This window comes from Brassica napus, chromosome A9, assembly GCF_020379485.1.
Source record: "Brassica napus cultivar Da-Ae chromosome A9, Da-Ae, whole genome shotgun sequence".
Taxonomy (NCBI): Eukaryota; Viridiplantae; Streptophyta; class Magnoliopsida; order Brassicales; family Brassicaceae; genus Brassica; species Brassica napus.
This window is the reverse complement of record NC_063442.1, coordinates 38,544,147-38,560,484: the sequence shown is the minus strand read 5'-3', so window position 1 is coordinate 38,560,484 and position 16,338 is coordinate 38,544,147. Positions and strand designations below refer to the sequence as shown.

At 31.6% G+C, this 16,338-nt stretch overlaps 3 protein-coding genes across 4 annotated transcripts; 2 read left to right on the top strand and 1 right to left on the bottom strand.

The window, feature by feature from the left end:
* The first annotated feature begins 1,686 nt into the window (after window positions 1-1,686).
* Window positions 1,687-2,615, top strand: LOC106365138 (early nodulin-like protein 1). Its single transcript, XM_048741444.1, has 2 exons — window positions 1,687-1,987; window positions 2,096-2,615. Exons 1-2 carry the CDS (start codon window positions 1,807-1,809, stop codon window positions 2,449-2,451), a joined length of 537 nt encoding a protein of 178 aa, XP_048597401.1. The 5' UTR covers window positions 1,687-1,806; the 3' UTR covers window positions 2,452-2,615.
* A 968-nt stretch (window positions 2,616-3,583) lies between these two features.
* LOC106368584 (probable protein phosphatase 2C 21) lies at window positions 3,584-6,161 on the bottom strand. 2 transcript variants are annotated; one of them, XM_013808582.3, is made up of 10 exons: window positions 5,898-6,161; window positions 5,483-5,605; window positions 5,295-5,358; window positions 5,093-5,201; window positions 4,844-4,997; window positions 4,516-4,765; window positions 4,363-4,439; window positions 4,224-4,276; window positions 4,078-4,132; window positions 3,584-4,004 (listed from the first exon to the last, which is right to left on the bottom strand). In XM_013808582.3, exons 2-10 carry the CDS (start codon window positions 5,597-5,599, stop codon window positions 3,807-3,809), a joined length of 1,077 nt encoding a protein of 358 aa, XP_013664036.1. In that variant the 5' UTR covers window positions 5,600-5,605; window positions 5,898-6,161; the 3' UTR covers window positions 3,584-3,806. The 2 variants fall into 2 exon arrangements, with proteins under 2 accessions (XP_013664036.1, XP_048597400.1); XM_048741443.1 differs by lacking the exon at window positions 5,898-6,161 and adding an exon at window positions 5,694-5,766.
* A 7,615-nt stretch (window positions 6,162-13,776) lies between these two features.
* On the top strand, window positions 13,777-15,299 carry LOC106368583 (phospholipid hydroperoxide glutathione peroxidase 1, chloroplastic). Its single transcript, XM_013808581.3, has 6 exons — window positions 13,777-14,148; window positions 14,335-14,411; window positions 14,495-14,556; window positions 14,673-14,791; window positions 14,865-15,032; window positions 15,126-15,299. The coding sequence occupies exons 1-6, from the start codon at window positions 13,903-13,905 to the stop codon at window positions 15,153-15,155; spliced, it is 702 nt and encodes a 233-aa protein (XP_013664035.3). The 5' UTR covers window positions 13,777-13,902; the 3' UTR covers window positions 15,156-15,299.
* The last annotated feature ends 1,039 nt before the right edge of the window (window positions 15,300-16,338 follow it).

The window sequence follows — 16,338 nt, the reverse complement described above, 5'->3', positions numbered from 1 at the left end:
ATTAGTTTGAGGATAATTTTGTGCAAATAATATTTAAGTATCAAATGTATCGATTTCAAATAGTTAGAGAACAAAAAACTATATTTTTATTATGAGTTTCTAAATTAAAATATCAATCAATTTCTTAAAAATCAAGTTAAAACGATTTGTGTAATATATAAATATTGCAACACATTTAGTATTACCAGTGTTAGATATAACATTCTTGTAATTTATGATCATCGATATATCGTTTTGGATCATTGTTTTAGATAAATGTATATTGTACATAAGCTATATATCAATGCAAACTTTATTTGACGGTTTTAACTCTAGATTACGTAACTAAATATTACAAATATGTATCCAAAAATGAATATTACAAGGATATACTGGGTTCATCCAATTTGATAAATTTTATTAACTCGAACTTTAAAATATATATATATATATATATTTTTTTTGATTGAAACTTATATAAATCAGTATAAAAATATATATCGATGATCTTACAAACTTATTAAAAAAATAGTTTTTTTATAACAATCTCTATATAGTAGTTTATTATGATCAGTATATATATTTTATAATGTGTATAAGCTTTTACAAATAAAAATATAGTAACATCTAGATCATATATAATAAAAGCTTATACACATTGAAAAATTGTATGCGGGATAAATACAAATTTATATTCATCTTGATAAATTTTCTTAACTCAAATTTTAAGTAATTGATTGATATTTTGATTTAGAAAATCATAATAAAAAAATAATTTTTTTATTCCCCAACTATTTGAAATCGACAGTTTTAATATCCAAGTACTGCTTGCGCAAATTATTCCCAAACTAATCGTTAAATGTGCAAATTGGGTTTGAAACAGTGAACTGTACTTTAATGGTTGACTATTTCATGTCTAATTTTATGCAGTCAACGATTAATTCAGAAATAATTTTACGCAAGCAATACTTGGGTATTAAATGTGCTGATTTTAAATAGTTCAGAAATAAAATGCATATTTTCCCGTGTTTTTTTATATACAAAAATATATGTCAAGTGTCCCTAAAACACAACCAACCAAAGGGAAATAATGCATTTGTTGATTTTTTTTTTGTCAACCGCATTTGTTAATTTTTTAACTAGAATTGTACGATCTTCTCATAGAAAAAAATTGTTTTGTTGGTTATTATATTTCGGTTTACTTTCTCGAACCATTTTTTGTTTAAGTAATAGAATGATTTTTTTTTGTTGTTAAAGAAACACACACACAAAGCTAACCAACAAATAAAAAGAATCAATAAATGTTTATCTTCTATATCAGAAGAGATGTCAATGTATTTTAGGATCATGCCAGAAGTATGGATACGCATCATCCACACCAATAAATCATTCGGCTTATTACTACAAGTGATTCTTTGTATATTTTATTTTTTGTATACTTTGGAACTACGTTTATTTCTCCTGAAAATTACGATTTATTTTGTCAAAAATAAAAATAAAAAAAGCGAAAAACGAGAAACCTTCATAACTTGGCTGACACAAATATGTCAGTAAAATTATTTGCATTTTAAAAATATTTCTCTAACGTTACAACACGGTAGCTTCCCAACGGCTACAGTAACATTTTTACACTTTCCCTTTAATTAAAGGAAAATAACTAACGGCTAGTTTTCGAATTTCACCACTATAAATCATCACACGAGCCTCTTTCAGAATCAACAAACATCTCCACAGCATTCATAACATAAAAATCGACAACTATTTTTCTGTCTTTTTTATCTTTTCCATTAGTAACTATTTTCAAATACTCTGTTCGGTTCTGCATAAATGGCTTCTTTTTCATCCCTTGTGGCTATCATCCTCTCCTTCATCTTCTTATGCTGTCTCGCCGATGCAAATGAAGTCACCGTCGGTGGAAAATCCGGCGACTGGAAAATCCCTCCTTCCTCTTCTTACTCGTTCACGGAATGGGCTCAAAAAGCTCGCTTCAAAGTCGGCGACTTTATCGGTACCCACCATTTTAATACTTATTTACTCTGTTTTCTTATAGGTGCTCTGTTTTCTACTACATGCTCTGTTTCTAACTCGATTATTTAAATAAATATTTTCCTTTCAGTTTTCCGGTATGAAGCTGGTAAAGACTCTGTTTTGCAAGTAACACAAGAAGCATACAAGAGCTGTAACACCACGAACCCTTTAGCTAACTACACTGATGGAGAGACCAAGGTGAAATTGGACAGGTCCGGTCCATTTTACTTCATTAGTGGAGTCGATGGTCACTGTGAGAAAGGTCAGAAGCTGAGCCTCGTCGTGGTTAGTCCGCGTCACGAAGCTATTTCTCCGGCTCCTTCTCCGGTTGAGTTCGAAGATGGTCCATCCGTGGCTCCAGCTCCGACTAGTGGCTCAGCTAGGCTTGGTGGTGGGTTTGCTGCCGTGTTAGGTCTTGTTCTTGGTCTATGGGCTTGGTTCTAATTTGGGACCATGTGGGTTTTGTGCTTTATGGACGAGCTTTTTGTTTCAGAAAAGCTCTTTTAGTTTCTCTTTTTATGATTACATCTTGTTAGCTTAGAGATCTTTGTTGGTCTCGGTTCCTCGCTACTGTTTTATAATTAAATTAAATTTATTGTTTATCAAGATTGATTAGTGTTTCAAAAAAAAAGTTTATCAAGATTGATAGAAAATGAATTAAAAGATGTTAATTGCTACTCTAAACATTGTGTCAAATGCAAGAAGCCACCCAAAACTTCTCTTGCAAAACCAACTCTTACAAAAAGTTAATTGTAACCATATACAACAGCATTTGTTTTAATATTTCTACCCTCTCACTAAACAAATAAAAGTATAATTTATTATTCTTTCTATTTATATTATTTAATATTTTGAAGTATTGTTTAAAATTAGATAACATTTTTATTTATAAGAAACAATACTCTTTGTACCAAATAGGCAAAATATATGATGTTTTAGGCCAATAAACACAACTATGAAAATTGAAAAGTTTATCTTTATATAAAATATCATTAAAATATAACTTATATATATATATATATTCAACCAATTGCAAAATAGAGTATTTTTGACTAGATATTTTTATTAAAATTAAAAGTAACTATAAATATGAAAATATCTTGAATAAAGAAAATATCTTGAATAAAAAAAAAATCCTAACTATTGTTGGAGATAAAAAATCTCACATTGGAAAGATAAATGAGACATGAGTAATATATAACGTATTTAAGCCACTTCACTTACGGTCAATTAGTTTTAAGTTGGATGTCCAGAAAAATTTATTATGGTATCAGAGCGGACTGACACCCTAATCCATTAGTCCGGTTCGAAAAGTGGTATCTTACAAATCAATAGCCCAAAGAAAACTCAACTTTTTCAAATAGCTAGAAAAAAAAATATTATCTCAAAGTGATATGATGGAGATGGATTATGAAGAAAGGTGTTGGAGATTACATTGGAAAGATATCGATTGGGTCTTCATTGCCAATTGATTTTAAATTGTATGACCAAAAAACTTAAAAGGAACGAGTATAACCATATCACAGCTACATCCTGTAAATCTCATTAATGGTTTGTGTACATCAGAATATGAAAATATCTAATGACATTTTCTCATAAACCACAAGAAAACTATACAGAGTCGTTTTTATTACAGGAACCGCTGGAACCAGAGTCTGAGTAAAGAGAAGCTCTGAAAACTGAGGAAATAAAATCTGAAATCTCAATAAACACCAGCATCTGCTTTCTATAAGCCACTCAAAACCAAAGTTAATGATATAACCGTTTCAAATCTCCCCCTGGCTCTTTTTAAAGACCATCTAGCTTGATGAGCTCGGCTCGTCCTGGCTCGGTTCTGGTTTGGTTTCTTCTTCTGGTTCAGGCTCAGATGGGTTATTATTAGACTTCTTGAACTGAACCAAGATGATGGTCATATTATCACAGCCTTCACCACTCGCAGTGTCTGGAGCCAAACATCTATCAACAACTTTTTCACATACGGTTGAAAGTTTTGTTTCCTGAAAAGTTACTGCCAACGTCACAGACTAATACAGTAAAAAAAAAAAAGAAGAAGGCAACAGATAGACTTACAGATTTTAACTGTTCATGGATAAAATCCACCAGTTGCTGGCTTGACATACAGTCCCTAAAGAAGATAGGATCAAAATCAAAAATTCATCATCAAGAAACTAACTCATATATGTACAAAATGAAACATTTGGGTTTTTTTTTGTTACCAGATTCCATCACATGCAACAACAAGAAAATCATCATCATCACATAGGTCAAGCTGATGAGATAAAAACAATAACAAATCAAGCTTAAAGAAACCAAAATCAAGCGAAAAAATCCAAAAAAGTCAGTTAAGATTCTTACAGTGTTTATATCTGGATCAGCAGTAACCATTTGCTTCTCAGATGGTAAGAACTTATTCTGTTTGAACTCCATGTCACCTGTAAAAGAAGCAGAAACAATGCTTCAAATCAAGATTACATGCTGGAAAGTGTTGGGATAAGAAGAAAAGCTTACCAATGGCTCTAGTCAGATTCAAGCTTCCATTAATACGCCCAGCATGAATAAACCCACCAGCTTTCAGTATCCTCTCTTTCTCAACTTCAAGATCAGGTTTGTGATCTTTAGAAAGATTGTAAGCCTGGCCTTTCCTTGATATCACACAGCGTGAGTCACCAGCATTTGCAACAAACAGCTTCTTATCTTTGATCAGAGCTACACATGCTGTACACCCGGAAGTAGGTCCGGCGAAATCAGAATGAGGACCCTGTATACGAAAACAAAAGGAGCACCGTTCTTTAAGGTCCCAATTCAAACAAGGAAACGACTAAAGCTATATTATTACATCCTCAAGAGGCCAATTATCAGGCTGGTTATTGGCGTCACCGCTTCTTGGTGACCATATGAATCCTTCAATCATGCCGCTAAACTTATTCATCTTGTCACCGAGTACAGCTAGCTCTCGCCATCCTCTCTGTCCTTGCATCATGTCATCCATTCTAAAAAAATATACACAATGAAACACTTTTAAGTAGAAACCCTTTTTTTATTGTTCTGTAAAAAGTGTTTTAAACATTACAAGAACAAACAATACCTAAAGAATGCTCTCTGAAGAGATGTTTCAATGTCTCCAGCTCCATATGCTTCATTACTGAGAACCTGTTGGTGTAGATACTTGGCACAGAACTTTGCCACAACTTTACCTACACCACTTAGTAAAATTACTAATGAGTTCCATATCAATAAAAAAAAATTACCAAAAGTATATACACAGAAGAACAATTCTAGTTCATTACCTCCATGGCCATCATACACACCGAAGAACGATGTCTTATCATCTAGATCAAGAATTGCAGCATGCTAGCAAAATAAAAAGAGTTAACAATCAAGAGAGATGGGATCAGTGTGGGAAACAAAAACCAAAACTCTTAGAAGTTTCATATGATGATCAACATGGTGGGTTCAAAGATCAAGTTTGACTCACCGCATCTTCCATGGTGGCACGCCAACCTTGCATAGAGGATAAACCATATCTGACTTTATCATTCTCACCATCTTCTGATAACTTATCAGTTTTGGGAGAGCTTAGGTATGTCCCCATCTCTTTCTGCCAAGAAGTAAAAGATTGAACCAATCAGAATATTACAAGAAGCTAGCTTTGAACCTATGAGAATCCTACACAATCTAGTTTCTACCTCTTATAGATTCACAGTTGACCAAATCAACTAAGAGCTACTCAGGACAGAGACCAAGACAAAAAAAGGTTCTGAATTGATTCTCGAACAACTAAGAACTACTCGTGATAAAGACATCGTTCCGACCAAAAGAAAAAGACCCAGATGCAGATATTTGACTATTCCAACAGAGAATAGATTCAGACAAGAAAGGTTGCAACTTACATCTCAAGGTAGAAGAAAAAAAGGAAAGCCCTTTTGAGATCCTTGAGGACGGAGCTCTGAAGTTGGGAGAAGAAACTAGATGGGTGGCGAGAGAAAGGGGAAAAGGACCAACCCACTTGAGATCAGATGTACAATGAGAAAAGTTTTTTTTTACAACTTCACCCTTTTTTTCTTGTTCATTAACTAAAACTCGAGATGTGTAAATCTTTACAGCTGTTAAAGCTTATCTTCTTCTTCATCATCACAGCTTCCAGAATGTATAATATAGGAAACATCAAAAACAGAGAAGATTTATTTAACTAATTGTGGATTTGCTTGATGTGGTATTTGTCAGTCGATCTTACCTTTTTCATATGAACGGGATCTTTTATGACCAACATATATTTTTGTATAAAAATAAATTGACATACAAAACTGATAAAATTCATGAAGTGCCTTTATGCAGAATATTATGACATAATTCTTTATTAAATTTACATTCCCAAGCAAAAATGTAATTTTAAAATGTTAATATTATAACTTATAATAATAATAATATTTAGAATTTACCATAACAAATATATATAAGAAAAAAATATTTTACCAAATAATATATCATATTATTGAGAGTAATTTTTTTAAACAAGAAATTGTTAAATGTTGCATGTTAAGAAAAATCAGTTATTTTTATGATAAAGGTTAGTTGAAGCTCAAATTAGAAATTTAAAAATGTTAATCTCATATGATAACATAAATCTTTTTTATTTTAATCTTTAAACTTAATGAGAACTAATTGAAAAAAAAATGTTATAAACAAAAAAAATATACATTAAAATTATCAAAAGTACTGATTATTAAAGATTGCTAAAACCTGAATTAAATAATAAATTACAAGAAAATATCAAATTGTTAAATTATTTTTCGTAAAGTTCATATACATTGGCGGAGCCAGCCATAATATCTAAAGGAGACAATATTTTTATAATTAAATCTAAATTAAAAATATATTATATTTAATCTAATTATTGAATAAATTAAATAAATAATATTTAAAAGCTTATAAACATAAGAAGAAAATTTGTATAGTAAAATATTAGAAGTGTTGAACTAGTGAAAAAAAAAACATATGGAAATGTTTTATAATTAAATGATGACAAAAAAATCATATGGAAAATTTTTATAATTAAATGATTATGAAAATGGTACAATAGGCCAAAGACGAAAAAATATTTTTCCCTGAAAATCATGGGTTCAGTTGTCAAAAAATCGTAGGCTCAACTGTAAAAAAAAAACAAATCATTGGTTCAAATCAGTTTTCGGAAAAAAAAAATAATGGGGTCATTAAGTTGAATTTACAATTTACCTAATTTTTCTGAAAAATACAAATAACTTTTTGTTTTTGTTTTTTAAAAGTTCACAGGGATTGGTTGAACCAGTTGTCTAATCTTTGCCGTCACCATTGTTCATATATAATAAATTAATAAATTTAAAATGATGTATTAATATATCTGCTAATTATTTATTAGGCATGGTCGTATGAACAAAATTAGTACTCACTTATGAATAATTATATATATATATATATATAAGTTCTTATTTGTGTTGTTTTTGCAATTGCATGAATATTTTGTAGGGATTTTTGCAAAATTGAACTACAACTTAAAGTCAAACTCAAAACTAACCTCCTTTTTTTTTTGAAAATTGGTTTTGCCCTATTCACCCCACAAGTTCATATAATTTACGAAAATGCCATCAATTTTTTTTTATTTTTTTTTTCGAAAATGACATTTTTACTCTCTCACCCTCATCATCTTCAAGTAATTACAAGATTACCATTGTCATCAATACCACAACCACCATGAACAACCAAATTGAAGCTCTTAATGCTCATAAAATCGATTTACCCTTCTTCTTTTTCCATTCTTGTGAACTAAACACAACATATCTCTCACTTTCTCTCCACAATGAGCTAAAAAAACTCAAGATTTTGATTCTAAAATTTTTATGGTTCATAGAGTCATAGAAGCTAACGATTATGGGTGGGTGACTTCCGTTTGTGATTCTGTGTGCTTGGAGAAGCCTTATGTATGCTAAGGAACTTATCTCACCAATTTAAGGTATGACATCGAGTTTTTTTCCAGATCTGTTCGTCAGACGACTTACTTGGGAAGTCGTCTGGCTGTAGACGACTTACCTTTCAGTCGTCTGGCTGTAGACGACATACCTGGAAGTCGTCTGGTCAACGCAGAGATTATTTTTGCAATTGACTTTGAAATCTGTAACCTGAGACGACTGAAAGTTAAGTCGTCTACTATTGTTTGGTTTCAAAAAAAATTCCAAAGAACCTAGACGACTTACATTTCAGTCGTCATAGGTTAGTTTTGTATTTGACTGGATAATTTCAGAAGTTTGACTTCCCCAGACGACTTACATTTCAGTCGTCTGGCGAAAATTAAAATAATAATATTTTTTTAAAAGTAAACGACTTACAATTAAGTAGTCATAGGTTAGTTTTGCAATTGAAAAAAAAACTTCAAGATTTAATTATACACAGACGACTTATAATTCGGTCGTCCACCAGACGACTTAATTGTAAGTCGTCCAGGATTTTTTTCCGAGATTCTGGTCAAACCTCGTAAATCCTGGACGAGTTACATTTCAGTCGTCTCGTGGACGACTGAATTATAAGTCGTCTGTATATAATTAAATCTTGAAGTTTTTTTTTTCAATTGCAAAACTAACCTATGACGACTTAACTGTAAGTCGTCTACTTTTTAAAAAAATATTATTATTTTAATTTTCACTATACGACTGAAATGTAAGTCGTCCAAAAAGTCAAACTTCTGAAATAATCCAGTCAAATGCAAAACTAACCTCTGACGACTGAAATGTAAGTCGTCTAGCTTTTTTGGAGTTTTTTTTTAACCAAACAATAGTAGACGACTTAACTTTCAGTCGTCCGAAATAACAGATTTCAAAGTCAATTGCAAAAATAACCTCTGCGTTGACCAGACGACATATAGTTTAGTCGTCTAGACAACTTAGATTGAAGTCGTCCGCGTCTTCTCCACTAGTTTTTAAGTCTTCTACGTTAGTTTTTGAATAACTTGTATTTTTAAGAGTGATAAGTAACTTCAAGATATGTAAAACTTATATTTACAAAATATGTTCTCTCCCTTAGTTTTACTAAATTTGACTAAGTTTTTCAATGCAAACTTATAAAAAATATGATATGCTTTGACTAGTTACTATTGTTTGTTTCCATCTCTTACCAACATTCTTGTTTATTAAGATGAGAAAAAGGCCATTGGAGTTTATTATTGCATATGAGAGATCCAAAGATAAGAAAAAGGCTACTGAAGTCTATTATTTCATTGATTTGTAAATGTGTAAACACATTGTTAGCACATTTAATACATCTTGGAAAACATTATTACTGATTTTACAAAAAATTCACAACTAAAAGAGTATACATGCAATTCATAAAACAGACCACAAACAAAACTATTATAGATCATTCATCTACAAAGACAAGCTTGGATTCCACTTGAGTAGACAAGACCAGACAACTTTTAAGAAGTCCAGACGACTTCTAAGAAGTCCAGACGACTTCCAGGAAGTTCAGACGACTTTGCCAGAAGACTTTTAGGAAGTTCAGACGACTTCCAGACGACTTTACAGGAAGTCCAGACGACTTTTATGAAGTACAAACGACTTCCAGACGACTTCCAGATGACTTCCAGACGACTAACAAGTAAGTCGTCCCAGAAGTCTTCCAGATCTGAAAAACCTGCATATTAAATCCAGATCTGAAAAACCTGCATATTCAAAAACGTTCAAATGGCTTAAAAACAGAAAAAATGAGTGGAAGATTAGATAAATCTACCTTTACAGAACACACAAAAATACATATCTAAAAATAATAGATCTACCTTTAAATTAGTGGAAGATGAGTACCAAATAATTAAAAACCTGCAAAAAAAAAAATAGATTAGTAACAAAGACATGAGACAAAATTGAAAAATTCATATAAAGTTTGGTGTTTTCAAGTCAAAGAGATTAGAGTGGGTTTGGAGAGTTTTAGTTTGGGAAAAAAGTAAGAACTTTATACAACAAGAAGTTACCAAATGAAGAAAAATCAGACATAAGAACTTACCAAAACGCTCAGAAAAATCCAGACGACTTCCTAGAAGTCCAGACGACTTCCTGGAAGTCCAGACGACTTCCTGGAAGTCCAGACGACTTCCTGGAAGTCCAGACGACTTCCTGGAAGTCCAGACGACTTTGTCAGAAGACTTCCAAGAAGTCCAGACGACTTCCAGACGACTTCCAGACGACTAACAGGTAAGTCGTCCCAGAAGTCTTCCAGATCTGAAAAACCTGCACATCAAATCCAGATCTGAAAAACTTGCATATTCAAAAACGTTCAAATGACTTAAAAATAGAGAAAATGAGTGGAAGATTAGATAAATCTACATTTATAGAACACACAAAAATACATATCTAAAATTAATAGATCTACCTCTAAATTAGTGGAAGATGAGTACCATTTGATTAAAAACCTGCAAAAGAGATAGATTAGTAAGAAATACATGAGACAAAACTGAAAAATTCATATAAAGTTTGGTGTTTTCAAGTCAAAGAGATTAGAGAGAGGTTGGAGAATTTTAGAATGATGAACATTACATTTTTGTTGCAGCCATTTGAGAGGAGGAGAGAGAATGTGCAATTTTTTCTTTATATAGGGAGACAAAAAATCCAATTAAATTAAATATTTTTGACTCAGACGACTTCCTGGACGACTTACATTTCAGTCGTCTGGTGAAGAAATTAAAACAGACGACTTACATGTAAGTCGTCCAGAAGAGTTTAATATTTTTAGCGGGAAATTAAATATTTTTAGCGGGAAACTAAAATAGAAGACTTTCCAGACGACTTACAAGTAAGTCGTCTGGACGACTGAAATATACGTCGTCCGGGTAAATTATTCAACAGACGACTGAAATATAAGTCGTCCACACCCTAAACATAACCCCTAAACTTAATTATCTAATTAAACACTTCATAAAACCAAATCAAACTTGAAAAGTGTTTACTATACACAGAAATAAACACATATAGGTGAAAACTAATTTTTGAAAAAAACATTTTAGTTTTCCAAAATCTAACCCTAACAATACATACAATACTACAACATATGTTTGCCAAACTCCTAAACCAAAGTATTTCATGATTCACTACTTCCACTCATATATCTTCAAAACAAATCAATTTTATCATATCTTAATTTATATCAGTTAAAACTGTTTATAATTACTTGATTTTTATTCTTTACGCATCAAAATATTTTTTTACAAGATTTATAAATTATTTTTAAAATAAACTGGTACCAGACGACTTACACTTCAGTCGTCCAGACGACTTCCAACATCTCAAACGACTCAGACGATTTACTGGGGCTATATTCGTAAAAATGGCTTCTGTTTTTTTGTTTGGTCACAAGGGACTGAGCTGTAATTTCACTAAGCTTTTAGGTTAGTTTTGCATTTGATTCAAGTTTGGGTATAGGTTTGGAATTAAAATCAAGTTGTGGGTTAGTTTTGGCAAAAACCCCTATTTTGTATTCGTAAAACAATAATTTTAGCTAGTTTATAATAAATATAATTGACAGAAAATGAATATATAAATATTTATAAATTTATATACAGTTGTTTATATGGTGGTTGTTGCTTGCTTTCCGTTGAAACTTGGATGTATCACCACTATAATCCAAACTTTCTATCAGGTTCTTGCATGATTTCTGATTTCTAATTGTCCAAGTTTTTGGATTATGTTTTGGTTCATATAAATTTTCTTTTTTTGATTTTTTTTCCTATCCAGCTTCGTCATATATGAAGTGAAATTTTTATCAGCACAATTTAAACAAAACTCAAGACAAAATATAAAATAAGTTAAAATTTATTATTTAATAATAATTTGAGATTTTAAAAAAAAAAACTGAATAATTTGAGATTTTTATTACTTTTTATGTTATTTATTTATAATTTTTTATTATAATAAGTTGATTTTTGAAATATTGGTTTCGGTTTTAATTTTTTATTTTATCAAAAAGTTTTAGTTTTATGTTTATTAACGTACAACAAAAATTATAATTTAAAAACAAATATTTCAAACGGTTTAGTGATAAAGGGGTTCCAGCTGGAGCTTCCGCGATGAGTTCGATTTCCTTTGGTTATCCATAGACGACTTAAATGAGAAGAAAACTCAAATTTTTATGAGTATCTTGATGATTAGTCACTGGACCTAAAAAAAACCTTTTGAAATCACATCAAAATTATAAATAATTAATAATAAATATTTCAAACAATGCGCTTGCGGTAAATTTGCAAGCGGTACTCTAACTGTTTTCCTTCGGCTGTGCCGTATAATAGTTTGGTACCTATTTAGATAATCTAAATCGGAATTAAAAGAAAATCCAATTCGGTTTTAACGTTTTTACTATTATTTTATTATCAAGGCAAAATAAAAGATTTTTTTTGTTTGTGCAACTAAAAGGAAAATTATATTATAAAAGATCTGTCCAGCTTATGATGTCATTATTCACATCCGATGGCAGCAGATTTTGTAAGAGACGTAGAGAGCCAGATTTGAATATTTTACTACACTAAAAAGAGTACAAGAAAAATGGCTGTCACATCATACACTATTTGTAATCCAGCATATTTAATGGATAAGGCATTGCCACTTGTTAGAACTATTCATTTGAGTTCAACAACACATATCGAGATCCAGACAATTAGGATAAGGATTTTTTTTTAACATATACATTAGGACAAGGATCTGTAAGGGCATTGAGGATAAACAGAGACTTCATAATAAAATATTAAATATGTGCCTAAATGCCCTCAGAAATGAGATCTTGAGTGCGTACCAATCAAACTTTAGGCTCCGAACGGTGACTGCGGTTTGAACGATGTGGGACAAACGGTTCAACTGCGATGTGGTTCTAACAGTTATAAAAATATATAGATATATAGTATATGTAAAAAAATTTATTACTGTTAACTGCATGGCGGAACGGGACAATGGTCATCATTCGAAGTTTTAGATTCATTCTTATATTTTGAATTACCATTTTTTTAAATTGAATCTTATTCTTGATTCTTAAAATTTCAAAAAGAAAAAGCGAAAATATCGAGGATATCCATTTTTGTCGGCGAGATATCAATTTATGATAGCTGCATTTATTCTTAAATTTTATTATGTGGCTAGAAAAAAATTTATAAGATAAAATTTTAATGATGAACTGATTAGAGACAAGATGTACTTTTATTCTGGTACGATTTCTAGTTCAATTTTGAAAACACTATAGCTTGGATTATCGAGATCCAGACATTTTAATAGATTAAAATTATTTCACCAATTTTAATTTTTCTTTTTTGAAACCCACCAGAGACTAAAAACGAGACTCAACAAATATCAAAAAGAAACTCGATAGTCATAGTTTTTAAATTTTTTCTTTTAAAATATTTTTTAACGTTAAACCTATTTAATTATTTGAAGATACTTTTCTTATGTTATTTTTTTTTCCTTTAGCATCTGGGTTGTTAAAAATATAAGTTCTGAAAACAGTTATATCAACTACTGATTTAATAACAGATGGTTATATATATTTATAATTATTTAAGGTATATTATTTTATATATTTAATATTCACAATAGATATTTATTTTGACATACGAAATTATGATGAATGATCTTGTTTGCACTGTACTTAAAATATTATTTGAATATTATTTATTATAAAATATTAATAAATCTTTGATCAACCATCAAATAGCTTGGGTGACGATTTAAAAAATAAATAAAAAGAAAAAAAGCAGGAATATATTTTTAACTTTTCCCTTTTTATTGTGTTGGGAACTTGGGGTTAGTATAAACTCTTGACTATCATCAAATCAGCCCTCAGTTTCACCAACGCTAGACGAAAGCAGAAGAGGATAAACTCTTCTCCTGTAACCAAAAAATGGCTTTTTCGTCTTCTTATTACTCACCATTCTCTGCACTCTTCGACGTTTCCAAACCCAATCCATCTCTAAACCCCGCGGCTTTCCTCGTCCCTTCCTTGAAATTCTCCACCGCCATCTCGAATTTCGCGAATGGGTTTTCGCTAAAGTCTCCGATTAATCCTGGGTTTCTCTTCAAGTCCCGAACTTTCAATGTTCAAGCTCGAGCTGCTGCTGAGAAGACCGTTCACGATTTCACCGTAAAGGTTTGGTCTTTATCCTTCTAACCAAATTAAGAACAGAAAAGATACGGTTTTAATTCATTTGGGAATCTTCTAGTTATGATGAAGCTTTAAGTAAACGAAATTGGTTTAGTGACTTCAATGGAGATATCATTTGTTAAATCTGCAATTTTGAAACATAATGAGGACTCTTCATGTTTGTGGAGACAGGACATTGATGGGAATGATGTTTCTTTGAACAAGTATAAGGGGAAAGTTATGCTGATCGTCAATGTCGCTTCAAGATGGTAAGCACCTTCTTCTTTTTTTAATGAGATGTGTCTAGATGTCACTTATACTAATGTTGAGGTATGGTTACTGGAACATACAGTGGTTTGACATCATCAAATTACTCAGAGCTTTCACATCTGTATGAGAAATACAAGAGCCAAGGTGAGCTTTACTTGGTCTTTTTTTTTTTTTTAAAGAGATTATTTTGTTGCATTTCTTGCTCAATGCATTATTTTGAGTAAGACATCAACAAACCTTTCTTGTTGTTCTGATTACAGGATTTGAGATTCTAGCTTTCCCTTGTAATCAGTTTGGTGGCCAAGAGCCCGGTTCAAACCCTGAGATCAAACAGTTTGCTTGCACCCGGTTTAAAGCAGAGTTCCCTATATTTGATAAGGTATTACTCCGAAGCCTTTGTTATTCTTTTCGGTTGTGCGTATTGCAGATTAGAATAAGTTTGAACCCCACAGGTCGATGTGAATGGACCGAGCACAGCACCAATCTATCAGTTCTTGAAATCAAACGCAGGAGGATTCTTGGGTGATCTCATTAAATGGAACTTTGAGAAGTTCTTGATTGATAAAAAGGGAAAGGTCGTTGAGAGGTACCCTCCCACCACATCCCCTTTCCAAATCGAGGTACGGTTAACCCAACTGCTTCCGGTTCAGTTCATCTCGGTTTGATTCCCGGTTCACAACCATACTTTTGTTTTTGTTTCTGCTGTTTTGCAGAAGGACATCAAGAAGTTGCTTGCTGCTTAATAACCTCTGCGATGAGAGACCACACAGACTGATTGTAAAATATTCAGTACTTGAAACTCGGTTTTGCTGGTTATGGTTTGTATACATTGTAACGATATATATTTTATTACAATGCTAAGTATGATTATAAGTTTTCAAAGTTGATATATTTATAGGACAGTGAGCATAATACACATAACAAAAACTGTAGTAAGATAACTACATATTATGTGACTAAATGATGAATTATTTTTTATATACTAATTGAGAAATATTACAACTTTTAAATGATCCTCTAATCCGAATGGTTAGATACAAAACAAGTAGATTGTGAGCAACTAATTTTCTTAGTTAGTTGGGTTTCCAATACCGCATCTTCAGTTGTCCGCAAACCCAAAATAATATTCATCACACAAAACATCATCAACATATTGTTTGATACTACTACATACTCATGTATACTATTTGCAGATATTTTACTTCTATCACTTCCACCTCGAAATCTTTTCTCTCAAGGCACCCAAACAGATCATTGCCACAAATAATAAATTGACAATGGTCCAGACATATCCGGCTGCACCTAAATAATCAGTACACCATGAGCATCGTCATATGTCGTACAATCCTAGGCTGCAATCTAGGATCAATCTCGTCTCTCCGTGCTTCCATATCTATGTGTTGTCAAATGACACACACAACCACGTAATGCAAAATAGTAGGTATTATACAATATCAAATTATAATACGTACTCATCAAATTATAATCATTTAATATAATAATTCTCGAGGCCCAATGGCCAACAAACAATAATGCATATCTATCACACTAATCAGTATCATTCACAACCATCGTTATAAATTATAACCATCATCATCACTCATAACCTTACCATTACTGCAACATCTGATTATCGTAGGATTCTCTTTTTTCTTTCAATTCAAAATATTACGACATGTCGTGATAGATCCATATATTCTATGGTAGTAAATCATATTTTATCATGTTCAAGAAACTCCGTGATGGATGTCATCCGCGATAAATGCCAAATTTATATAGGGATTTATCACCAAGTTCTTGACAATCTCTATTGTACAAAATAGAGAGTAACAACTAAAAATGTAAAGATCTTTTTACCGAAAAAAATGTAAGATCTCAACATAGTGCACTGTCTTATGGCTAGTTGCGTACTCATTTTGTCTCTCA

Excerpts from the sequence above, each read along its gene's own strand:
- LOC106368583 (XM_013808581.3), top strand. The coding sequence starts at position 13,903 with ATGGCTTTTTCGTCTTCTTATTACTCACCATTCTCTGCACTCTTCGAC. Across the intron at positions 14,149-14,334 it reads TTCACGATTTCACCGTAAAG|GACATTGATGGGAATGATGT; the intron begins GTTTGGTCTTTA and ends TTGTGGAGACAG. Across the intron at positions 15,033-15,125 it reads CATCCCCTTTCCAAATCGAG|AAGGACATCAAGAAGTTGCT; the intron begins GTACGGTTAACC and ends GCTGTTTTGCAG.
- LOC106368584 (XM_013808582.3), bottom strand. The coding sequence starts at position 5,599 with ATGGGGACATACCTAAGCTCTCCCAAAACTGATAAGTTATCAGAAGAT. Across the intron at positions 4,766-4,843 it reads ATAATTGGCCTCTTGAGGAT|GGTCCTCATTCTGATTTCGC; the intron begins GTAATAATATAG and ends TTTCGTATACAG. Across the intron at positions 4,133-4,223 it reads GTTGCATGTGATGGAATCTG|GGACTGTATGTCAAGCCAGC; the intron begins GTAACAAAAAAA and ends TATCTTCTTTAG.
- LOC106365138 (XM_048741444.1), top strand. The coding sequence starts at position 1,807 with ATGGCTTCTTTTTCATCCCTTGTGGCTATCATCCTCTCCTTCATCTTC. Across the intron at positions 1,988-2,095 it reads CAAAGTCGGCGACTTTATCG|TTTTCCGGTATGAAGCTGGT; the intron begins GTACCCACCATT and ends TTTTCCTTTCAG.